This window comes from Trachypithecus francoisi, unplaced genomic scaffold, assembly GCF_009764315.1.
Source record: "Trachypithecus francoisi isolate TF-2019V2 unplaced genomic scaffold, Tfra_2.0 Lachesis_group7, whole genome shotgun sequence".
Lineage (NCBI taxonomy): Eukaryota > Metazoa > Chordata > Mammalia > Primates > Cercopithecidae > Trachypithecus > Trachypithecus francoisi.
The window spans coordinates 55,714,886-55,741,461 of record NW_022681472.1 but is presented as its reverse complement, the minus strand read 5'-3'; the positions used below and the strand labels follow the sequence as shown (position 1 = coordinate 55,741,461).

General features: G+C 41.7%; 1 protein-coding gene and 1 long non-coding RNA gene across 7 annotated transcripts in view; one reads left to right on the top strand and one right to left on the bottom strand.

Annotated features, from left to right (window-relative positions):
• Positions 1 to 26,576, bottom strand: part of VPS13B (vacuolar protein sorting 13 homolog B) — an 869,883-nt gene that overhangs the window by 29,550 nt on the left and 813,757 nt on the right. For all 6 annotated transcript variants that reach the window (XM_033202375.1, XM_033202376.1, XM_033202379.1 and 3 more), the window contains exons 52-54: positions 21,798 to 22,081; positions 18,813 to 18,940; positions 18,396 to 18,595 (exon numbers count right to left, since the gene is read on the bottom strand). In XM_033202375.1, coding sequence (XP_033058266.1) covers positions 18,396 to 18,595; positions 18,813 to 18,940; positions 21,798 to 22,081 — 612 coding nt within the window. The remainder of the gene's footprint in view (positions 1 to 18,395; positions 18,596 to 18,812; positions 18,941 to 21,797; positions 22,082 to 26,576) is intronic.
• On the top strand, positions 3,505 to 25,870 carry LOC117078871. Its single transcript, XR_004435187.1, has 3 exons — positions 3,505 to 3,516; positions 15,487 to 15,491; positions 25,717 to 25,870. It is a non-coding gene; the product is annotated as an uncharacterized LOC117078871 (long non-coding RNA).

Sequence of the window (26,576 nt, the reverse complement as noted above, 5' to 3'; positions counted from 1 at the left end):
TTCAGCATGTAGGTTACCTGGATGTCATCTCTGCCTTCTGCCTCTGCTCCTTGCTACAGCCTAGCCCCTCCAGCTCTGCCTGGTTCTTCCACTGCTGTCTTCTTTTTCATTCTACAGCCTCTGCTTCAGCTGGAGCCCTTGTCTGCCACTCACTACTCACTATGCCTAGAATATACTTTTCCCCATACAAGTCCTTTCAAAAGCCTGTATGTCTTTGTGCATACAGCTTAAAGGATAGCTTATTCCATAAAGCCATCTTTAATTTTTCTATTCCCTTCTGGATTGACACCTACTTCTACATTCTAAAACAATTTTAACTATATTTCTATTTGACCAAAAATATCATTGTCTGTACTACAGTTACTTGTTTATGTGCCCGACCCCATTATTAGATTGTAAACCTCTTGACAGCAGAAATGGAGTCCATTTTTTCTATCTGTATTCTCTATGAACACGTTTCCCAAATGGACTGTTTTGCAAAAATATCTTTTTCAAAAGACTTGTATTCCGAATTTGCCCTATTTGTTCCAAGGTAAAAATTAAACTTACAATAAAATTTGAGACTAAAACATAATTAATGGCTTAAAAATGGCTCAGCTCACGAATCTAAAACAAAAGAGATATTCTTTTAAGAAATATTCCTATTTATAAACCCCATCCCTTGGTATGATACATAAGGTAAGTCAATTGCTTTTCTTTACTAGGTTGAATGATATGAAATTATCCACTCAGTAGAAACCTTTTTAAGTCCCGTGCTCCCATCTCATATTCCTTTTCCTAAGTCACCGAACACAACTTCAGGACCCCTTAGAGGAGAGAGGGAGGGGATGCGAAGAGAGAAACATTTTCTGCTCTGCTCTGTCTCGAAGTGATCTTCAGGCATTATGAAATGAGGATACTTACACTTTCTAGAATAATAAACCTAAGGTAAGGTGATGGTTTCTGTTAAACACCCCAAGGGCCTTCTGAAGGCAAGCAAATTAACCTGAACTTTCACATTACTTCTGGCGAAAAACCTAGACTCTCGAGGGAAATTTTTGCTTGTTGTCCCTTTCACTCACTGCTATGAGTGGAAGAGACACAGACTTTAGTCTATCCTTGTCTTTTCACATTTAGAGAAACAACTCACACCTTGTAGCCTTTTGTATAATGGCAGCTCTAGGGGTTTGAGAGTTAGGTAACTGAGTGATACAGGAATTAAGCATCTATATCCAGGTTCCCCACAATCCAAAGTAAATCCTTATCTTGGTCTAATGGTTTGAACAATCAATTACTTGACAAGCACTTAAAGAGTGCCTACAAAGAATTAGTCACTGCATCAGGCACAGAGAAGATGCAGTCCTTCCCTTGTATTGCTCACAGCCCAATTGGTGAAAAAGCCAAGTACACAAACAATGAGATGACAACTAACAATTCCAGAGCAGAGCTGTATAAAATGCTTCTCCCTCTCAGTGTATTCACTGACTCTGTGTAAGCTCCATGAGGGCACTGGGTTTGTGTGTTTTCTTCAGTGCTTACAACCAGTGCTGGGTACTCAATAAAGATAAGGCTGATGATCTGAACATACATCTTCTCAATGTGGCTTCTGCTGTATTGACTTCCAGTGTCCACCCATGTCTAGCTCTTCTCTCCTTCTGGGAATAGAGCTGGATTATACTCACCGTCACCCCTGCAGTTAGATATGGTCTTGTGACTAGTTTTGGCCAATGGGCTAAAGGCAGAATTGACATGTATTCCTTCTAGAGAATAAATAAAGGCTTTATATTCCACAGCTCAGTGGTGGGCCAAATCTGGTCCACTGCCTGCTATTGTGAATAAGGCTTTATTGGAACATGCTCATTTACTTACATATCTCTCCATCCTAATGAGAAGCTGGGAAAACATAAGGCCTGCAAAACCTAAAATATTTACAATCCAGACCTTAAAAAAATATTTGTTGACTCCTGCTCTAGATAGCTGTGGAAGACTGTTGCACAATGAATTTGTATATCCCAGTATCCATGCCCTTGTGTAGTACCTTCCCATACTGACACTGGGCGTGGCTATGTGACTTTCTTCAGCTAACATGACATCAGCAAGTAAGAAGCTTGATACAGCTTGCTTATTGGGGTTTTCCCACTTGCCACCCTGGGCTAGCCTCCATAACGAGGACAGACAACATGGTGAGAGCAACACCCAGACTTCCCAGCTGAACCCATACCTCAGCCAACTCTCCAAGTGAATGCAAATGCATGACTAATCTCAGGCTTATCCTGCAGAAAAGTCACTTGGCCACTTCCTCAGAATCATGAGAAGTTGTTAATCACTCTTCTTTTAAGCCAGTAGGTTTTGGGGTGGTTAGTTACAAGGGGGTAAATACAAGATGATGAACTTCCCATCAACCTGGGTCCCTGAGTGACCATGTAGGACAAAACCCCCTGAAGACACACACTAGGCATTTAGCATGAACAAGAAGTTCTAGGTTTATGATAAGCAGCATAACTGAGCTTATATTACTAATATAGATATTGGTGATAGAAGTAGTGTTCTAGGTAGGGGGCGGAGCAAGATGGCCGAATAGGAACAGCTCCAGTCTCCAGCTCCCAGCGCGAGCGACACAGAAGACCGGTGATTTCTGCATTTTCAACTGAGGTACTGGGGTCATCTCTCTAGGGAGTGCCGGACAATCGGTGCTGGTCAGCTGCTGCAGCCTGACCAGCGAGAGCTGAAGCAGGGCGAGGCATCGCCTCACCTGGAAGCGCAAGGGGGAAGGAAATCCCTTTTCCTAGCCAGGGGAACTGAGACACACAACACCTGGAAAATCGGGTAACTCCCACCCCATACTGCGCTTTAAGGAAACAGGCACACCAGGAGAATATATCCCACACCTGGCCGGGAGGGTCCCACGCCCACGGAGCCTCCCTCACTGCTAACACAGCCGTCTGCGGCGATCTATCCGCAAGGCAGCAGCGAGGCTGGGGGAGGGGCCCCGCCATTGCTGAGGCTTAAGTAGGTAAACAAAGCCGCTGGGAAGCTCGAACTGGGTGGAGCTCACAGCAGCTCAAGGAAGCCTGCCTGTCTCTGTAGACTCTACCTCTGCGGACAGCGCACAGCTGCAGTCCATAGGGAAAGAGCGGGGGCCGCTGCAGACGTGAACGACTCTGTCTGCAGCTTTGGGGAGAGCCGTGGATCTCCTAACGCGGAGGTTGAGATCTGAGAACGGACAGACTGCCTGCTCAGGTGGGTCCCTGACCCCTGAGTAGCCTAGCTGGGAGACATCCCCCACTAGGGGCAGTCTGATACCCCACACCTCACAGGGTGGCGTCACCCCTGAGAGGAAACTTCCAAAGAAAGAATCAGACAGGTACACTCGCTGTTCAGCAATATTCTATCTTCGGCAACCTCTGCTGCTGATACCCAGGCAAACAGGGTCTGGAGTGGACCTCAAGCAATCTCTAACAGACCAACAGACAGTCCTTCTGACTGTCAGACGGAAAACTATCAAACAGGAAGGACACCTATACCAAAACCCCATCAGTACGTCACCATCATCAAAGACCAGAGACAGATAAAACCACAAAGATGGGGAAGAAGCAGGGCAGAAAAGCTGGAAATTCAAAAAATAAGAGCGCATCTCCCCCTGCAAAGGAGCGCAGCCCATCGCCAGCAACGGATCAAAGCTGGTCAGAGAATGACTTTGACGAGATGAGAGAAGAAGGCTTCAGTCCATCAAACCTCTCAGAGCTAAAGGAGGAATTACGTACCCAGCGCAAAGAAACTAAAAATCTTGAAAAAAGAGTGGAAGAATTGACAGCTAGACTAATTAATGCAGAGAAGATCATAAACGAAATGACAGAGATGAAAACCATGACACGAGAAATACGTGACAAATGCACAAGCTTCGGTAACCGACTCGATCAACTGGAAGAAAGAGTATCAGCGATTGAGGATCAAATGAATGAAATGAAGCGAGAAGAGAAACCAAAAGAAAAGAAGAAAAAGAAATGAACAAAGCCTGCAAGAAGTATGGGATTATGTAAAAAGACCAAATCTACGTCTGATTGGGGTGCCTGAAAGTGAGGGGGAAAATGGAACCAAGTTGGAAAACACTCTTCAGGATATCATCCAGGAGAACTTCCCCAACCTAGTAGGGCAGGCCAACATTCAAATTCAGGAAATACAGAGAACGCCACAAAGATACTCCTCCAGAAGAGCAACTCCAAGACACATAATTGCCAATTCACCAAAGTTGAAATGAAGGAAAAAATCTTAAGGGCAGCCAGAGAGAAAGGTCGGGTTACCCACAAAGGGAAGCCCATCAGAATAACAGCAGACCTCTCGGCAGAAACTCTACAAGCCAGAAGAGAGTGGGGGCCAATATTCAACGTTCTTAAAGAAAAGAATTTTCAACCGAGAATTTCATATCCAGCCAAACTAAGCTTCATCAGTGAAGGAGAAATAAAATCCTTTACAGATAAGCAAATGCTTAGAGATTTTGTCACCACCAGGCCTGCCTTACAAGAGACCCTGAAGGAAGCCCTAAACATGGAAAGGAACAACCGGTACCAGCCATTGCAAAAACATGCCAAAATGTAAAGACCATCGAGGCTAGGAAGAAACTGCATCAACTAACGAGCAAAATAACCAGTTAATATCATAATGACAGGATCAAGTTCACATAACAATATTAACCTTAAATGTCAATGGACTAAATGCTCCAATTAAAAGACACAGACTGGCAAACTGGATAAAGAATCAAGACCCATCAGTCTGCTGTATTCAGGACCCATCTCACATGCAGAGACATACATAGGCTCAAAATAAAGGGATGGAGGAAGATCTACCAAGCAAATGGAGAGCAAAAAAAGCAGGGTTGCAATCCTAGTCTCTGATAAAACAGACTTTAAACCATCAAAGATCAAAAGAGACAAAGAAGGCCATTACATAATGGTAAAGGGATCAATTCAACAGGAAGAGCTAACTCTCCTAAATATATATGCACCCAATACAGGAGCACCCAGATTCATAAAGCAAGTCCTTAGAGACCTACAAAGAGACTTAGACTCCCATACAATAATAATGGGAGACTTCAAGACTCCACTGTCAACATTAGACAGATCAACGAGACAGAAAGTTAACAAGGATATCAGGAATTGAACTCATCTCTGCACCAAGCGGACCTAATAGACATCTATAGAACTCTCCCCCCCAATCAACAGAATATACATTCTTCTCAGCACACCATCGCACTTATTCCAAAATTGACCACATAATTGGAAGTAAAGCACTCCTCAGCAATGTACAAGAACAGAAATTATAACAAACTGTCTCTCAGACCACAGTGCAATCAAACTAGAACTCAGGACTAAGAAACTCAATCAAAACTGCTCAACTACATGGAAACTGAACAACCTGCTCCTGAATGACTACTGGGTACATAACGAAATGAAAGCAGAAATAAAGAGTTTCTTTGAAACCACGAGAACAAAGATACAACATACCAGAATCTCTGGGACACATTTAAAGCAGTGTGTAGAGGGAAATTTATAGCACTAAATGCCCACAAGAGAAAGCAGGAGAGATCTAAAATTGACACTCTAACATCACAATTAAAAGAACTAGAGAGGCAAGAGCAAACACATTCAAAAGCTAGCAGAAGGCAAGAAATAACTAAGATCAGAGCAGAACTGAAGGAGATAGACACAAAAAACCCTCCAAAAATCAATGAATCCAGGAGTTGGTTTTTTGAAAAGATCAACAAAATTGACAGACCGCTAGCTAGACTAATAAAGAAGAAAAGAGAGAGGAATCAAATAGACGCAATAAAAATGATAAAGGGGATATCACCACCGACCCCACAGAAATACAAACAACCATCAGAGAATACTACAAATGCCTCTACGCAAAGCAACTAGAAAATCTAGAAGAAATGGATAATTTCCTGGACACTTACACTCTCCCAAGACTAAACCAGGAAGAAGTTGAATCCCTGAATAGACCATAGCAGGCTCTGAAATTGAGGCAACAATTAATAGCCTACCCACCAAAAAAAGTCCAGGACCAGATGGATTCACAGCTGAATTCTACCAGAGGTACAAGGAGGAGCTGCTACCATTCCTTCTGAAACTATTCAATCAATAAAAAGAGGGAATCCTCCCTAACTCTTTTTATGAGGCCAACATCATCCTGATACCAAAGCCTGGCAGAGATACAACAAAAAAAAGAATTTTAGACCAATATCCCTGATGAACATCGATGCAAAAATCCAATAAAATACTGGCAAACCGGATTCAGCAGCACATCAAAAAGCTTATCCACCATGATCAAGTGGGCTTCATCCCTGGGATGCAAGGCTGGTTCAACATTCGCAAATCAATAAACGTAATCCAGCATATAAACAGAACCAAAGACAAGAACCACATATTATCTCAATAGATGCAGAAAAGGCTTTTGACAAAATTCAACAGCCCTTTATGCTAAAAACGCTCAATAAATTTGGTATTGATGGAACGTACCTCAAAATAATAAGAGCTATTTATGACAAACCCACAGCTAATATCATACTGAATGGGCAAAAACTGGAAAAATTCCTTTGAAAACTGGCACAAGACAGGGATGCCCTCTCTCACCACTCGTATTCAACATAGTGTTGGAAGTTCTGGCTAGGGCAATCAGGCAAGAGAAAGAAATCAAGGGTATCCAGTTAGGAAAAGAAGAAGTCAAATTGTCCCTGTTTGCAGATGACATGATTGTATATTTAGAAAACCCCATCGTCTCAGCCCAAAATCTCCTTAAGCTGATAAGCAACTTCAGCAAAGTCTCAGGATACAAAATTAATGTGCAAAAATCCCAAGCATTCTTATACACCAGTAACAGACAAGCAGAGAGCCAAATCAGGAATGAACTTCCATTCACAATTGCTTCAAAGAGAATAAAATACCTAGGAATCCAGCTTACAAGGGATGTAAAGGACCTCTTCAAGGAGAACTACAAACCACTGCTCAGTGAAATCAAAGAGGACACAAACAAATGGAAGAACATACCATGCTCAGGATAGGAAGAATCAATATCGTGAAAATGGCCATACTGCCCAAGGTGATTTATAGATTCAATGCCATCCCCATCAAGCTACCAATGAGTTTCTTCACAGAATTGGAAAAAACGGCTTTAAAGTTCATATGGAACCAAAAAAGAGCCCGCATTGCCAAGACAATCCTAAGTCAAAAGGACAAAGCTGGAGGCGTCACGCTACCTGACTTCAAACTATACTACAAGGCTAGAGTAACCAAAACAGCATGGTACTGGTACCACAACAGAGATATAGACCAATGGAACAGAACAGAGTCCTCAGAAATAATACCACACATCTACAGCCATCTGATCTTTGACAAACCTGAGAGAAACAAGAAATGGGGACAGGATTCCCTATTTAATAAATGGTGCTGGGAAAATTGGCTAGCCATAAGCAGAAAGCTGAAACTGGATCCTTCCTTACCCCTTATACGAAAATTAATTCAAGATGGATTAGAGACTTAAATGTTAGACCTAATACCATAAAAACCCTAGAAGAAAATCTAGGTAGTACCATTCAGGACATAGGCATGGGCAAGGACTTCATGTCTAAAACACCAAAAGCAACGGCAGCAAAAGCAAAAATTGACACATGGGATCTAATTAAACTAAAGAGCTTTTGCACAGCAAAAGAAACTACCATCAGAGTGAACAGGCAACCTACAGAATGGGAAAAAATTTTTGCAACCTACTCATCTGACAAAGGGCTAATATCCAGAATCTACAAAGAACTCAAACAAATATACAAGAAAAAAACAAACAATCCCATCAAAAAGTGGGGAAAGGATATGAACAGACATTTCTCAAAGAAGACATCCATACAGCCAACAGACACATGAAAAAATGCTCATCATCACTCGCCATCAGAGAAATGCAAATCAAAACCACAATGAGATACCATCTCACACCAGTTAGAATGGCAATCATTAAGAAGTCAGGAAACAACAGGTGTTGGAGAGGATGTGGAGAAATAGGAACACTTTTACACTGTTGGTGGATTGTAAACTAGTTCAACCATTATGGAAAACAGTATGGCGATTCCTCAAGGATCTAGAACTAAATGTACCATATGACCCAGCCATCCCACTACTGGGTATATACCCAAAGGATTATAAATTACTCTACTACAAAGACACATGCACACGTATGTTTATTGCGGCACTATTCACAATAGCAAAGACTTGGAATCAACCCAAATGTCCATCAGTGACAGACTGGATTAAGAAAATGTGGCACATATACACCATGGAATACTATGCAGCCATAAAAGGATGAGTTTGCGTCCTTTGTAGGGACATGGATGCAGCTGGAAACCATCATTCTTAGCAAACTATCACAAGAAGAGAAAACCAAACACCGCATGTTCTCACTCATAGGTGGGAACTGAACAATGAGATCACTTGGACTCGGGAAGGGGAACATCACACACTGGGGCCTATCATGGGGAGGGGGAGGAGGGAGGGATTGCATTGGGGAGTTATACATGATATAAACGTCATGCACATGTACCCTAGAACTTAAAGTATAATTAAAAAAAAAAAAAAAAAAAAAGAAGTAGTGTTCTAACAAAAAAAATACAATATGAGACCCTGGCTTAATGGTCAGACAGTAGAAATTGATATTTAAAGATATAAAAATGGGCATATATATTTTGAAGTGGTAAGATATTCAGTAAAACTGTTGCTTGAGATGACTTGGGAGGTAGATCATAAACTTAATAAATCTGTAGCTCTAGAAGATGAGGTCTGAAAACCAAACATCAGTGGTGGTATGTTGGCTGCTGTTGCCTGTGTCTGGAACACTACATTTTGTTTTATGAAGAGATGAGCTCAGGAAAGAATTGGCCAGGTTGCAAATAAAAATGGAAGATAATAGAGAGATTCCAGAAATTTAGAACCTTGCAAAGTTAGAAATACTTTTAAACCTACTATGGTCTGAATGTGTTCCCGCAAAATTCATACGCTGAAATTCTAGTCCCCCAGTGTGATGATATTAGAAGGCAGGGCCTTTGGAATGCGATTAGTGTCCTTATTAAAGAAGCCTGAGGCCAGGGACAGTGGCTCATGCCTGTAATCTCAGCACTTTGGGAGGCTGAGGCGGGTGGATTGCCTGAGATCAGGAGTTCAGGATCAGCCTCACCAACACATGGTAAAACTTTCTCTCTCCTAAAAATACAAAAATTAGCTGGGTGTGGTGGCGGGTGCCTGTAATCCCGGTTACTTGGGAGGCTGAGGCAGGAGAATTTCTTGAACCCAGGAGGCGGAGGTTGCAGTGAGCTGAGACTGGGCCATTGCACTCTATCCAGCCTGGGCAACAAGAGTGAAATTCCCTCTCAAAAAAAAAAAAAAAAAAAAAAAACCTGAGAAACCCCTCATCGCTTCCATCATGTGAGGTTACAGTGAAAAGATGGTCATCCATGAACTAGGAAGTGAGTCCTCACCAGATACCGAATCTGCCAGTACCTTGATGTTGGACTTGCTAGACTCCAGAACTGTGACAATACGTTTCTGTTGTTTATAAACTACCAGTAGGAGGTATTTTGATATAGCAGCCTGAACAGACTAAGATAAAGCCTCAAACAGCAAGGTCTAAAATTAGAAAGCCTCTGAACACAAAGGCAGATTAACACTTAGCCTTAAGACTGACTATAGGCAACACACTGTTGAAACTTCTTAACTGTTACATTGACTTGGAAAAAAATGCAGATCAAGGGTATAACTTTCCTGTAGAAGCTCTCTTAAATCTAGAGAGGAAGGAAGCAAGTAAGCAAAGAAATGTGTCTTATGGACCATGGATATGGTTCCTGGCACAGGGAATTTTCTGGAACCAAATAGGTAAGAAGTCTACTAAGTTGAGAAATTACCACTGCCCTATACACTTACGAACCTGGACTAAAAAAGACTGTAATTATTTGAGATGCAATACAAACCTCAAGTGGCCAAGGAAGATATCCCAGAGGGTGGCAGGAACTGGAAGGATAATAAGAGCTCCTTCAAGATTAGAAACAGGGCCGGGCGCGGTGGCTCACGCCTGTAATCTCAGCACTTTAGGAGGCTGAGGCGGGTGGATCACGAGGTCAGGAGATCGAGACCATCCTGGCTAACACAGTGAAACCCTGTCTCTACTAAAAATGACAAAAAAATTAGCCGGGCATGGTGGTGGGCGCCTGTAGTCCCAGCTACTCCCCACTTTGAGACCCTGAGGCAGGAGAATGGCGTGAACCCAGGAGGCGGAGCTTGCAGTGAGCCGAGATCACGCCACTGTACTCCAGCCTGGGCAACAGAGCGAGACTCCGTCTCAAAAAAAAAAAAAAAAAAAAAAAAGATTAGAAACAGTACTCAGTGAAAGCTGATTTCTTGCTTCCAGAGTATAGACCCCACAATATGTGCCCAGAAAACATTCAGAATTGCCATAGGCAGGAGACTGCTGTATGTCTATCATTCTTCCCCCTTCCACAGTGGAGGGGTTATTACTGTTACCCTCTCCTATAAAATGGCAGGGAAATGGGGAACAGGTAAGTCCACAGGTTTCCAGATCAAAAGGTGTCACATCCAGACTGAGCATCGCTCAGAAGTGCTGGACTTCAAGTGTGATGGAGTGACTGCTTCCAACCTTGGGGAGATTTGTTCTGTGTGTGGGGAAAAAAATGATAAATGATTGATGGCCAAGGGGATTTTTTTTTTTTTCCAGCTGTTACCACAGAATAACCCAGCCAGTCCTGATCAATGTCATCATTTGGTTCTTTTTTATTTCTTCACTTCACTAGTAGGGTGAGGTGGGGTGGTGTGGAAGGCTCTAGGTGACATATACTAAGAGACTCACTGTTTTGCCATTTGAATCTGTGTTAGAGCACTTCAGTAGGCAAGACATTATCATATTTATTTTTTGAGACAGGGTCTCACTCTGTTACCCAGGATGGAGTGAAGTGACACGATCATGGCTCACTGCAACCTCCGCCTCCCTGGGCTGGGTTGATCCTCCCACCTCAGCCTCCTGAGTAGCTGGGATTACAGGTATTTGCCACCATGTCCAGCTAAGTTTTGTATTTTTCGTAGCGACAGATTTTTGCCATGTTGCCCATGCTGGTCTCAGACTCCTGGGCTCAAGCAATCTGCCTGTCTTGGTCTCCCAAAGTCCTGGGATTATAGGCATGAGTCTCTGTGCGCAGCCCCATCGTACATATGTTAGGTCTAAGAAAACCATTTGAGGCCTGGATACTGGTTTCTACTTAGTACAATATCTTCTATGACAATTACAAACAAGAAGCATTTTAATATAACTTGTGCTTTTCTATCTACTCAGTTATCTTTATTTGAATGATTATATGTAACAAATATTTTTTACAATTATAACAATTTTACTAAGTAAATTAATTATAAGGTGACAAAATATTTGTTGCGTTTTTCTTAAAAATAGAGACAGGGGATCGCTTCTCGGCCTTTTGGCTAAGATCAAGTGTAAAAATAGAGACAGGTTTCACTCTGTCAACCAGGCTGGAATGCTGTGGTGTGATCACAGCTCACTGCAGCTTCCAGCTCCTGGGGTCAAGTGATCCTCCCACCTTAGCATCCTGAGTAGTTGGGAATAGAGGTGTGCACCACCATGCTTGGTGATTTAAAAAAAAATTTTTTTTCTGTAGAGACAGGGGTTCTCGCTATGTTGCCCAGGCTGGTCTCAAACTCCTGGCCCCAAGTGATCCTCCTGCCTCGGTCTCCTGAAGTGTTGGGATTATAGGCATGAGCCACTGCACCTGGCCCCCTACTTTTGAACATTTAAGTTGAAGATAGATAGTATCACACTCATCTTTTGCTGCAAGTTGATATGTCTAAACTGATCTGAAAGTATGCTACTTAGGCATTTTATTTGTGCAGCTGACTTTGGGCTAAAAGTCATTTCTCACAAAAAATTTCATCCCCTTTTCGGAAGGAATAAATTTAAAATGTACTATTGATATCACTATATAAGTAGTCTGTAAAAGAGTATCTTAAGTAGGAAACCATGCTATGGAAGAATTATAGACTTAGACTTCGAAAGGTGGGAAGAAGCGATTGAGCCCTGGCCTGTAGAGGGGAACAGGAGTGAAACAGGGCCTGCTTGGTCTCAGCTGGGGGTCTGTTTTAAGCAGCCTGGTGGACTGGGTTCTCTTCTCTGGGCTGGAGTCTGTGTTTCAGGAATCATTTGGGGGGTAGTTATGGAGAGAGACTTGAGAGTGGAGAGGCTGACAATAGAGAGACCTATTAAGGTACTATTGCTAAAAGCTGGGAGAGAGATGATGAACCAAAGGCTTGAAGCAGCCCTGGTCACAGAGGGAAGGGGCATATTCCAGAGACGTTTCTGAGGTATTTCTGACAGAAGCTCGTGGCCTACTGGATGTGTGGAGGATCAGAAAGAAAGGAAGACACTGGGAAGCAGTAGGCAGAAGGCAGGCTGGGAAACCACACAGTCCTGGGTTTGAATCCCAGGACCATTTATCCTGAGCAAGTTCACCTCTCAGAGCCTTGGGTAGCATCTACTTTTAAAGGATGTGACAGGGACTAATGACTGTACCTGTAGAGAGCCTGAGATAAAACAGGCATTCAATATTATCTGAATCCATTGTATTTACGGTTTTTGTACTGGGAAAACAGGGATGACATTAGCTGATGCAGAGACTGCAGAAGAAGCTGGCTTGGGGTAAGAAAAATGATCATCTTGGTTTCAGATGTGTTGATTTCAGATGCTTATAGGATTTTCAGGCTGAGATGTCTAGTGGGCAGGCAAAAACACAGATTTGCATACTGGGAGTAATGTGGGGGCCGGAAATCAATTTCTGGGAGTGACTGGGTGATAGGCAGTAGCTAAAGGTATGAGGTGAATTAGATATCCAAGAGAAGAAGGGAAGATGAATTTCTAAGTTGATCAAGGTAGGAAGAATCGGATAGAGACGAAAAGAAAACAGTAGATATTCTGGATGTAACTTTTTCCTACTGTATACTTTTTGAAAAACATCTTAGGGAAATCACTACTCCTGAGTATCTTTGGAAACAGTTGTGACTCAGCCAGAACAAACTGTAAACACATAGAAGAGTCTAGACCAGGGCACCTAGCAGACATTCAGAAGTCAGTGCCAACTTGCTGGTATCTCAAGTGCCCTGGAGTACTGGGAAGGTGAGCAAAATAAGCAAGAAGTCAAAATACCTGCATTACACATTTTATAAATCAGACATTCACCTGCATTGACTTTTTTTCTTTATAAAAATTCCTTAATGGAGGGTAAAGATAACTCTGAAAATTACTACCTGCTGCTTTAAGCTTCAGTATTCAAGGTTACCTCTGTGTGATCTGCACCAAATGGAGAGATTACACATTTGAGTCCTGGTTCATCAAGGCATTTAACAAACTATGTTCTGATATTCTTGTAGATAATATCTTATACAGTATAGTTTAAAAGTGATTTTAGATGCATTTTCTTACTTAAGAAACATGGACTAGATGAGAGTAGAGTCTGGCTGAATGACCCCATGCATTCGGGAAGTGTCTAGTGATTCACTGCAGTATGTCGACCATGAACTTGTCCTGTTCAACATACTTATTAATGACCTGGACAAACATGTAGAATGCACACTCACATCTATGGATGACATAAAGCTACCAGGGATACTTAATATGTTAGATGACAGCATCACAATTTTTAAAAAAGTGATTTCAACAAACTGGACTAGGCCAATATCAACAAGACTTAATTTACTTGGGATAAATGTAAAGTCCTGTCTTTGGGTTCAAAAAGTCAACTGTATATCAAGTCATATGATAAAGACCTGGGGGATGTGGTTGACCACAAGTTCAATATAACTAACAGTCTGAACTCATTAAGAAAAAGCTAACTCAATCTTTTACTTTATTAATGGAAGCATAGGGAGGTAATAGCTGGTTAGACCACATTTGGAATACTGTGTGTAATTCCGGCTGCCAGATTTTTAAAAGGGAACATAACACACTAGAGTGTTCACATAGGGTAACTGTGGTGATGGGTGTGGAAATTGCATTTACTGAAGGAATGATTCAAGGAACCAGAAATGTTTGGCCTGGATAAGGGAACACTTAGGAAAGATGTTGGAGCTGCCTTCAAATAATTGTAGCATTGCTGTATTTGAGGGGAAATAAACAGTCTGTGATGTCCCAGATGGCAAAACAAAGATGAATGAATGGATGCTACAGAGTAATAGTTTTCAGATTGATACAAGAGAAAATTTCTCATAGCCACCACTGGATAAGTCATGACTATTACACTGGGAGCACCTTCTGGGGTGAGATGTCATGGAAGGGATTCTTGCATTAGGTAAATGGCGAGATTGGAAAATCTCTTCTAACCTGTGCTTTGATGAACTTTCAGGCAGCTAGTATTTGTAGCCAGGGCAAGACTTCAGAGGACAGACAAGTGGCCTGAGCCTGGTGTAGGAAAAACAGGACTGGACCACATGGGAGCAGATTTAGGCTCCAGCTTGCTCCTGCTTAGTTGTAAGTCACCTAGCTGATTCCTCTCTAAGCCTCAAATCTCTCATCAGTAAATAAACATAAAAATTATCACCCTATCTTAGAATTTTTGCAGTGATCAAAGGTTTTATCTTCCCTTTACTGGATTTATTGGTTACTCAAGTCCTTGAAGGCAGGAATTATGCCTTATTTAGGGCAAAGGGCTTGGCACCTGATCGGTCCTCAGTAAAACTTTGAACAAATGAATAAAAGAATGGAGACTGTGCCTGTGAAAACACTTGGTAAATGGCACAGAGCTGCAGAAACACGAAGGACTGTCATTCTCTCCTCCCTACAAAACAATCCATTTGCGAAGAAACAGCAGTGACAATGACCCGACTATGAACGTCTGCTAAGAGTCAAAGATCATGAGAATTTAATGGATCTTTTCAGAAGGGAATTTACCTGCAAAGGGATCATTTTAATCCACTTTCTGGGGTTCAAACTACTCATTCTTTCCAGTTCAATGGCTCAGCAAGTACTTTTCATAATGCAATGACTTCCCATGACTCATAAGATAAAACCCAAAATCCCTGATAGGACCCACGGGGCCTTTCCAGGTTTGGTCTCTCATTGCCTCACCAGCCCCCTCTCCTACCCTCTGTCATCCGGTGCTACAGCCGCACTGGCATTTAGTTCCCTAAAAGGACCACGTGCCCTCTGAACACTGAAGCTTCAAACATATTGCTCTTTCTACCTAGAAAGATTCCCTACTCTTTTGTCTAGGGAGAGCCTGTTCACCTTGAAGACACAGAGGCAAGGTCTCTCCATTAGAGACACCCTCCTTGACCTCTCAAACTTGTCTGCTGTACACCCACATAGCACAGCTGTACCTTTCCTGCATAGCTCCTCGTAGTGCTTATAATACAACTACCCATGAGATTACTTATTATCTATCTCCTCCACATGTAAACTTGAGGGCAGGGGCTGTGCTCCATTTTTGTTCAGTATATTTTACATGGTGCCAGTACCAAGTTATAGTCTGGCATACATTAGGAACTCAGTATTTGTTGACTGAATGAATGAAGCAGACTTCTCAATGTTGTTGGTAGTTAAGTGGTAACTGCTATGTTTTCTTTGTTCCTTGTTTTGACTTTTTCAAAATAACATTGCCTAATTCTGACAAAAATAGTTTCTGAGTATCAGAAATTAAAATCCTATACCCTATGACAGGAGTCTGAACTATTTTCCTGGTAGGATCAAAATTATGACTTAAAATTATCGGTGTAAACTTACTTTTATGACTTTATTTATTGAGCACCTAAAGACTTTTTGTCCTAAAGTCAGGCTACCACCAACTATCAAATCATGCGTATGAGCACCAGGTGCCACCTTCAGGTCTCTGGTTGAATAACCATGAGATGTCTTCTGACCAGGTGTGAGCCAAGGATCCAACCTCCGAAAGCCTGCAGCAACTTTACAATCAGTATTCTGCAGCCTACATGTGAGCAGGTCTTCTCAATAGCTGTTGGTCCAAAGAATACTCTGTGAGATTATACAACTCCTCTGTGCATTTCCTCATGCAATCCTTCAAAATTCTACAACATGAGACTGTCTTATCTACACAACGGAAGCAGGGGGCTTGACTGAAAGAAGTTAAAGGAGTTTTCTTCCTTGCAGCATAATGGGTGTTTTATAGTGTTTTGATTTTGCTTGTTTAGGTCAGCTTTGAAATTCACAGACCAAGGGCTGAGGAAGGTTCCTGGAAGACAAACTCCCTCCTCCAGAAGGACTGCTCCTTCCTTTCATCAGAGGACACAGCTCCCTTTGCTCCCCAGTGATTTATATGCCCTGGGATATTACTGAGGAGATGTCCGTGAGGGTCTGAAACAAATCTTCCTCCCGAGTAGGAAGTAAACCATGGTCTGCAGGACATATGGCACACAGCTCCTGAAAGATTAATGGGAACATGAGATTGCTGGGTCCTCAGACCACGATGATAAGGGTGTTGGAAAGAGCACCTCCTCTTAGCTTTGAAGTATCCCTGACTACAAAGTTTTGAGGAAATTTAGAGTGAATGGGAATCCCCAAAATAAGGTTTGACAGGAAGAATGTCTATCGTTAAGAATTCCTAACTCAAATATAAGCAGGATTTCAAAAATCTTTAAACCCAGACAGGGGAGTTCAGGGACCCCTGAGAAGCTTGCAATATTTATTTTGTAAATTAATGAGACTGGGAGCATCTTCTGAGGCTGCCTAGATCCCATGGGTTTTCACAGCCCCTGAGCACAGCTGACAGAAAGCACACCCCTGAGTAGTTTGTGGCCACTACAAATGCAGGTCTCCAGGGTGAGTGTGGCCCTCCAGGCCACTCAGCCATCCCTTCCTCTGTCTCCAGCCAGGTCCTTCACCAGTTTCCACAGCTACTGCTCTTCCCAGACCCCTCCCTTTTTCCTTCTCTCCCTTAGCAGGTCAGTCATTCCACACTTCACACATACACTTCACAGGGACTTTCCTGAAATCCTGAGAGACGAGAAAGAATGTGCCAGGAGGACTGGGGAGAGGGGTGGCAAGGAGTTTCATGTAAGGAAATAGCATGCATTGTGCTCAGAGCACTGGCTTTGTAGTCCGGCAAATCTGGATAAAATTCCAGGCCTGTTGCTTCCACTACATGCAAATTAGACCGAGGTACTTCTGGAGGTCTTAGTTTCTACTTCTCCCTCTGTGGAGATGATAGTCCCTAACTTGTATGGCTGTTGTCAAGGTTAGATGAGAATGAATGTAAAGTGCTTAGAACAATGCCTCATATGGAGTAAGTGATTATTCAATGATAACCATTATTATTACTGCAAATGCATTTATAACTTTAATATGTAGTTTGTAACCATTACAGTAGCCTACCTCAGAAGCTTGTTGAGAAGACCAAATGAACTAATAAATGCGAAAGAACTTTTTTAAAAAGTATGGCACAATATTATTCACTCATAAAAACAAATGAAGTTCTGATCCATGCTAAAACATGAACGAACCTTGAGAACCTTATGCTAGGTGAAATAAGCCAGACACAAAAGGATACATATTTTATGATTCTACTTATCTGAGATGATGCTTAGAGCAGGCAAATTCATGGAGACAGAGACAAAGAAGAAGAGAGCTACCAGGGGTTGGAGGAGGGGAGAATGGGAATTACTGCTTACTGGGTACAGAGTTTCTGTTTGTAATGATAAAGAAGTTTCAGAAATAGTGGTGATGGTTATACAACACTGTAAGTATATTTAATGCCACTAAATTACACACTAACAAATGGTAAATTTTAAGTCCAGAAGAAAGGAAATGCTAAGTTCTTATCCTATTTTCAACAAAATTAGTATCACTAACATCCAGACGAAGACAGAAACAAATTAAGACATTTTATCTGCTCAGTTTTTTAAACCTACTTCTATTTGTGGGGTTTTATGTAATAAAACTTCCATTTGTGTGGTTTTATGTAATAAAAATTAGTAATTTTAAAATACACATATTTATCCTAGTAATACACAAAAGAGGATTTGTATTATGACTGTGCAAAAATCTGTACAGTTGAATGAACTATGTTCTATCTAAATAAGACTAACAATTTGATTTCCATTTCGACCTTGGATTAGATCCAAGACGGGCCTGCTTTTACTAAGTGCTCCTCTCTAGTCAATGGTTTTATAGTCTACTTTGCAGATACATATTTGAGTTTGAGAATTTATAACTTAATGAGGATGTAAAAATGGATTCACATGCACTTTCACACAAAGAAAAGATGTTCAGCATCTAGAACATTATGTTTAAAAATAGGCAACCAACAAAACCTCAGAAAAGGACATTTTTCTTTGGGTCTTGGCAGGAACACAGAGCTCACTGACCTGTGTTCCCTGACTGTTGATGTCGATGGCATCACTCCACTCAGTTGTTACTTCATCTAGCAGTTCAACTCTCAAAAGGAGGCTTGGAAGTAAGTCTTTGGTCTTGCAGTCTGGATAACTGGAAATCTGATGATACAGCTCATGATGAATTGAGCACTCGGAGGGAATTTTTTTGCAATAAACCTCAAACTTTGGAATATCTGAAATTTAAAAAAAGGCATATCAGAATTAGCCCTTAAAGACAGAGACTTGGGGGACAGTAAACATAATGTGGCAAAAGAAACTTCTCAAAAAGAGATGATTAATACATCTATTTAAATATTTTTTCCACAGGATCACAGGTAATTACTAAATCAAAAAACCCCAGAAAAAAAATACACATTTAGTATTATCTAAATTTGACAGTATAAAACATACCTTTAATGTTTTCCTTTATAAGCACTGTTACTGGACATCTGTTGTGGATAACTACTCGAGGACTAGGGTCTTCTGAGAGGGTTAAGTAAGTCACTCCAAGGTGTTCTTGATATGTCAGCACTATAGCCCTAGAACAGAATCAAGTCAAATGACAGAAATGTTTAGGAAAAAAAAATGAATGCTTTCTCTCCTGGAACATGTTTATTTAGATTTGCAATACTCAGAACTTGAAAATATCTCTTTTATAACTCAGGGGAGATTTCTTTTCTGACAATAGTAACATATTTATAATATTCATAAAATGTGAAAAAATACTTAAAGGCAAACACAATAATTCTATCATCCAGAGAGAACTATAGCCAACCTTGTGCTAGCTAATATTTCCTGTTGTTCTTTTTTCCCCCGATGCATATGTGTGTTAAACTCCTTAGCCAGGCAGGGTACTTTTTTCTTCCTTAAAAGTGCTTGGTAGTCTGTGCATGGTGGCTCACGCCTATAATCCCAGCACTTTAGGAGCCAAGGGAGGAGGATTGCCTGATCCCAGGAGTTCAAGACCAGCTTCAGCAAAAGGGCAAAACCCCATCTCTACAGCAAAATACAAAAATTAGCCAGGTGCGGTGGTGCACACTTGTGGTCCCAGTTACTTGGAAGGCTGAAGTGGGAGGAGGATGGCTGAAGCCTGGGAGGTTGGCTTAAGCCTGGGAAGTTGAGGATGCAGTGAGCCGTGATTGTGCCACTGCACTCGAGCCTGGGCAACAGAGCAAGACCCTGTATCAAAAAAAAAAAAAAAAAAAAGAGCTGACCTGCTTTTCAAAGGACTACTAGAGAATTTGGGTGCTTGCTCTTTTTTCTAAAGGTAAGCAGGCTGATGTTTGCTGTCAATTTCCATAAGCCCATCACACCTTAAAAAATGTACATTTTGATTAGCAGGAGCAAAGCTGTATTATTTGGAGTTAGAAAACCAACTGTGTGAGTACAGATTGCCTTCTGTGATGAAGAGAGAGAAATTTTCCTATTTAGATTACAGACTACCACAAAGAATATTTCATTGAAGCAGGAAAAAAAAAATTGCTCTGAAGCCTAAATTACATGGAATGATTGTCAAAATTAATCAAAGAAATCAGATAATTTGCCAAATGTGGCCCTCAGCTGACTAAAAGGGGTCAATAATGCTCTAAAAAGCTTCCATTTGCCATCCGTCTTATTTGCCAGTGTGAGGACTTCCCAAAGATTGTATTTGTGTGAAATGTCAAAGTGAATGGTCCATTAGCATTTGGTAAAAGCACATTAATACCACCATCTAATGTGTGCTATTGGTTGAACTGAGGGAAGGAAACAGATGAGGAGATGGAACAGCACGAAATAAATTCATTTTCAGAGTACAGTTCTTGGATAAACAGCAAAGTTCCTTTCCCAGCCTCATTTTAAAAGAGCTACGCGAGCCAACCTCAGATAATTTCTTTTTGATAGCCAAGAAGGCTGGGGCCAGGACTCACGTATGGTACTTTGTCCAATATCTAGCTTAGTACTTATAGATAAGATTAAATTATACTGTAATTATCAGAATTTTAAGCTTAATTTCCAAATTAAGTTTAGTTTCAAATTTTGTTTTTTAAAAAATGTTTTGTTTATAGACATAAGTTCATATAACTTTCAAAACCACCCTTAAACTCACTATGCTTAACATCTCCAACCAGAATGTAAGGATAACCACTCCTCTACAGTGTAAGAGATGACAAATGTTTGTAAAATCAAGGATTTTGTGAATACTGTGAAAGAAGGAGGGATGTGTGAAGAACAGAACCTTGCCATTATGAATAACTTATTTAAAATATTACTATTAGGCCGGGCGTGGTGGCTCAAGCCTGTAATCCCAGCACTTTGGGAGGCCGAGGCGGGCGGATCACAAGGTCAGGAGATCGAGACCATCCTGGCTAACACAGTGAAACCCCGTCTCTACTAAAAAGTACAAAAAACTAGCCGGGCGAGGTGGTGGGCGCCTGTAGTCCCAGCTACTTGGGAGGCTGAGGCACGAGAATGGCGTGAACCCGGGAGGCGGAGCTTGCAGTGAGCTGAGATCCGGCCACTGCACTCCAGCTCGGGGGACAGAGCGAGACTCCGTCTCAAAAAAAAAAAAAAAAAAAAAATATTACTATTATAAATCTCTCTTGTCTTTTAAAATGTTACATCAAAAGAGTTAGCATTGCTAAAATCTCAAAGCCTATAAATTCATGATCATGAAAATAAGGTACTTCTCATAAGGGCACAGTATGTTTTCTTTTGCAGCTGTTATATATAATATAAATAAGTTATTCTTGAGAGCTGCAGAAGGGACATTTTACATGCAAAACAACCACATAATAGAAGTCCAGTATGAACAAACCATTATACATCTCTGGCTTGATTCTGTGGTTGTTATTTGCATAACTGGTAATCGGTCATCGGAGCAACTTGCGTGCAGGAACAACCACAGAACAGAGTCTTCTGTGACTTGTGTTTATCTAAGTTATCTCTCTTAATGACTTTTTGAGAAAATTCCATTTTGAAGTAAAAGTAAAATATGGGAAAAGAAAAAGGTTTTCCAACTTGACTTGCTCATATTTTAACCCTTATTTCTTATAATTTTATGGAGGCTAAGAACTCGTAACAGGTAATTTTTTCATTATGATATGATCTTTTCATACGATGCTATTTGTATGATCATACATATGATCTTTTCATATAATGACATTCTGTGGTACAAGTACCATCATTTCCACCCCAGCATAAGCTCCATAAGGGGAAAAATCTCTTAAGTAGTATGCTGGGACAAGCCATATGTGATCACAACACTTGACACACTGTATACAATGTCTAGAAGTCATTAAAAATAAAGCCTAGTATTACATATGGGGAGCACTGCAACCATTCTATCTCTCTTGGCATCTAGATGAACAGCTAGACTGACAAGCAAAGAAGAAAGACATTTATACAAATATAAAATACCTGGTACAGAATCCATTTTCCCGGAAATTCCCAAGGGGTACTGCCACACTCTGTCTGGGAAACTCTGGTCTAACTATAGCTGGCAGGCTCCAGCACTGTGAGCTGTCAGCACCTGGGGCAGGAGAAAAGCTCAGCATGATCTGTTTCTGAAGCAGGGATGCATCCAGCACTGACTGACTGATGGCAGGCATCAAGTCCCAGCAAGGAAGGGAGCTGGATTTCATAGCAGGCTGCTCTCCACCTGGGCAAATGCTAAAAGTAGCACTGTCTGGAACATGAAAATACTAAAAAAAAAAAAAAAAAAATGCAGAGAGCACATTAGCTACAGTAATACAGCAGAATTAGACTTTTTAAAGCGTATCTTCTTTTCCTTTCTTTTTTTTGAGACAGTCTCACTCTATCACGCAGGCTGGAGTACAGTGGCAACATCTTGGCTCACTGCAGCCTCTGCCTCCCGGGTTCAAGCAATTCTCATGCCTCAGTCTCCCAAGTAGCAGGGACGACAGGCACATGCCACCACGCCCGGCTAATTTTTATATTTTTAGTAGAGATGGAGTTTCACTATGTTGGCCAGGCTGGTCTCAAACTCCTGACCTCAAGTGATCCACCCACGTCAGCCTCCCAAAGTGCTGGGATTATAGGTGTGAGCCACCACGCCCGGCCCCGTAAAGCATATCTTCTAAGACACCATCTATAACTATGTATTTTCAGAAAAAGGCTGGGTTGGGGACATGGGAATATTATGAATCCTGTTTCCATGAGAATGTCCTAATGAAATAATTAGAAGCAGTGAGAAACCATGGATGCTCAAGTCCATTATACAAAATGGCATAGTATTTGTACATAACCGTGCCATCCTTCAGTATAATTTAAGTAATCTCTGTATTACTTGTAATACTTGATAACATGTAAATGCTATGTAAACAACTGTTATATTGTATTTTAAAATGTGTATTTTAAAATAGTAGTATTGTTAGTTTATTTTTTCCTGAATATTTTTGGTCTATGTTTGGTGGAATCCATAGTTATGGAACCTACGGAGACAGAGGGCTGACTTTAGCACAATGCATTATAAGCTTAAAAGTATAAGACTTTTATCCTATTTGATTAATCTAATATAATTTTTAGGAGCTGAAAGTAGGAGGTAAAAGGGCAGACAAAGGTAAAGAAAGATAATACTTTCCTGTAAGACAGTTTCAATAGCATAAAACAATAGCATACCACTTAACATTTTCTGTTTTTAAGTTCTCTTAAAACCTCTCCTTACGGCCGGGTGCCAGTGGCTCATGTCTGTAATCCTAGCAATTTGGGAGGCTGAGGCAGGTGGATCATGAGGTCAGGAGTTTGAGACCAGCCTGGCCAACATGGTGAAACCCCATTTCTACTAAAAATGCAAAAATTAAAGGGAGTGGTGGTGGACACCTGTAATCCCAGCTACTCATGAGGATGAGGCAGGAGAATCGCTTGAACCCAGGAGGCAGAGGTTGAAGTGAGCTGAAATCGTGCCATTATACTCCAGCCTGGGTGGCAGGGCGAGACTCCATCTCAAAAACAAACAAACAAACAAACAAACAAACAAAAAACTGATTCCTGGGCAAGATGGCTGAATAGGAACAGTTCCGGTCTGCAGCTCCCAGCGAGATCAACACAGAAGGTGGGTGGTTTCTGCATTTCCAACTTAGGTACGTGGCTCATCTCACTGGGACTGGTTAGACAGTGGGTACAGCCCAAGGAGGGTGAGCAGAAGCAGGGTGGGGAGTCGCCTCACCTGGGAAGCGCAAGGGATCAGGGAACTCCCTCCCCTAGCCAAGGGAAGCCATAAGAGACTGTGCCATGAGGGACAGTGCTATCTAGCCCAGATACTATGCTTTTCCCAGGGTCTTCACAACCCACAGACCAGGAGATTCCCTCTGGTGCCTATACCACAAGGGCCCTGGGTTTCAAGCACAAAACTGGGCAGCCGTTTGGGCAGATACCGAGCTAGCTGCAGGAGTTTCATTTTGTACACCAGTGGCGCCTGGAACGCCAGGGAGACAGAATCATTCACTCCTCTGGAAAGGGGGCTGAAGCCGTGGAGCCAAGTGGTCTTACTCAACGGATCCCACCTCCACAGAGCCCAGCAAGCTGAGATCCGTTGGCTTGAAATTCTCACTGCCAGCACAGCAGTCTGGAGTTGACCTGGGATGCATGAGCTTGGTGGGGGGAGGGGAATCCACCATTACTGCGGATTGAGTAGGCTGTTTCCCCTCACAGTGTAAACAAAGCCTCCAGGAAGTTCGGACTAGGAAGAGCCCACCACAGCCCCGCAAAGCCACTGTAGCCAGACTGCCTCTCTAGATTCCTCCTCACTGGGCAGGGCATCTCTGAAAGAAAGGCAGCAGCCCTAGTCAGCGGCTTATAAATCAAACTCCCATCTCCCTGGGACACAGCATCTGTGGGAAGGGGTGGCTGTGGGCACAGCCTCAGCAGACTTAAACATTACTGCCTGCCAGCTCTGAAGAGAGCAATGGATCTCCCAGCACAGTGATCAAGCTCTGTTAAGGGACAGACTGCCTCCTCAAGTGGGTCCTTGACCCCTGAGCCTCCTGACGTGGAGACACCTCCCAGCAGGGGGTCAACAGACACCTCATACAGGAGAGCTCCAACTGGCATCTGGTGGGTGCCCCTCTGGGATAAAGCTTCCAGAGGAAGGAACAGGCAGAAATCTTTGCTGTTCTGCAGCCTCTGCTGGTGATACCCAGGCAAAACAGGGTCTGGGGTGGATGCCCAGCAAACTCTAGCAGAACTGCAGAAGAGGGGCCTGATTATTAGAAGGAAAACTAACAAACAGAAAGCAATAGCATCAACATCAACAAAAAGGACAACCACGCAAAAACTCCATCTGAAAGTCACCAGCATCAAAGACCAAAGGTAGATACATCCATGAAGAGGAGGAAAAACCAGCACAAAAAGGCTGAAAATTCCAAAAACCAGAGAAAGATTTCTCCTCCAAAGGATCACAACTCCTCACCAGCAAGGGAACAAAACTGGATGGAGAATGAGTTTGACAAATTGACAGAAGTAGGCTGCAGAAGGTGGGTAATAACAAACTCCTCTGAGCTAAAGGATCATGCTCTAACCCAATGCAAGGAAGTTAAGAACCTTGATGAAAGGTTAGACGAATTGCTAACTAGAATAACCAATTTAGAGAAGAACATAAATGACCCGATGAAGCTGAAAAACACAGCATGAGAACTGTGAGAAGCATACACAAGAATCAACAGCCGAATTGATCAGGTGGAAGAAAGGATATCAGAGATTGAAGATCACCTTAATGAAATAAAACATGAAGATAAGATTAGAGAAAAAAGAATGAAAGGAACAAACAAAGTCTCCAAGAAATATGGGACTATGTGAAAAGACCAAACCTACATTTGATTGGTGTACCTGAAAGTCACGTGGGAGAATGGAACCAAGTTGGAAAACACACTTCAGGATATTATCCAGGAGAACTTCCCCAACCCAGCAAGACAGGCCAACATTCAAATTCAGGAAATACAGAGAACACCACAAAGATACTCCTCAAGAAGAGCAACCCCAAGACACATTATCGTCAGATTCACCAAGGTTGAAATGAAGGAAAAAATGTTAAGGGCAGCCAGATGGAAAGATCAGGTTACCCACAAAGGGGAGCCCATCAGACTAACAGCAGATCTCTCTGCAGAAACCCTATAAACCAGAAGAGAGTGGGGGCCAGTATTCAACATTCTCAAAGAAAATGTTTCAATCCAGATTTTTATATCCAGTCAAACTAAGCTTCATAAGTGACAGAGAAATAAAATCCTTTACAGACAAGCAAATGCTGAGGGAGTTTTTCACTACCAGGCCTGCCTTATAAGAGCTCCTGAAGGAAGCACTAAATATGGAAAGGAAAAACCAGTACCAGTCACTGCAAAAACAAACCGAAATGTGAAGACCATCAACACTACGAAAAAACTGCACCAACTAATGGGCAAAATAACCAGCTAGCATCATAACGACAGGATCAAATTCACACATAACAATATTAACTTTAAATGTAAATGGGCTAAATGCCCCAATTAAAAGGCACAGAGAATGAGTTGGATAAATAGTCAAATTGGATAAAGAGTCAAGACCCATCAGTGTGCTGTATTCAGGAGACCTATCTCATGTGCAAAGACACACATAGGCTCAAAATAAAGGGATGGAGGAATATTTACCAAGCAAATGGAAAGAAAGAAAAAAAAAAAAAAAGAAAAGCAGGGGTTGCAATCCTACTCTCTGATAAAATAGACTTTAAACCAACAAAGATAAAAAAAGACAAGGGCATTACATAATGGTAAAGGGATCAATGTAAGTAGAGCTAACTATCCTAAATATATATGCACCCAATACAAGAGCACCCAGATTCATAAACCAACTTCTTAGAGACCTACAAAGAGACTTAGACTCCCACACAATAATAGTGGGACACTTTAACACCCACTGTCAATATTAGACAGATTAAGGAGACAGAAAATTGACAAGGACATTCAGGACTTGACCTCAGCTCTGGACCAAGTAGACCTAATAGACATCTATAGCACTCTCTACCTCAAATCAACAGAATATACATTCTTCTCAGCACCACCTAGCACTTATTCTAAAATTGACCACATAATTGGAAGGAAAACACTCAACAAATGCAAAGGAACAGAAATCATAACAAACAGTCTCTCAGACCACAGTGCAATCAAACTAGAACTCAGCATTAAGAAACTCACTAAAATCCACACAACT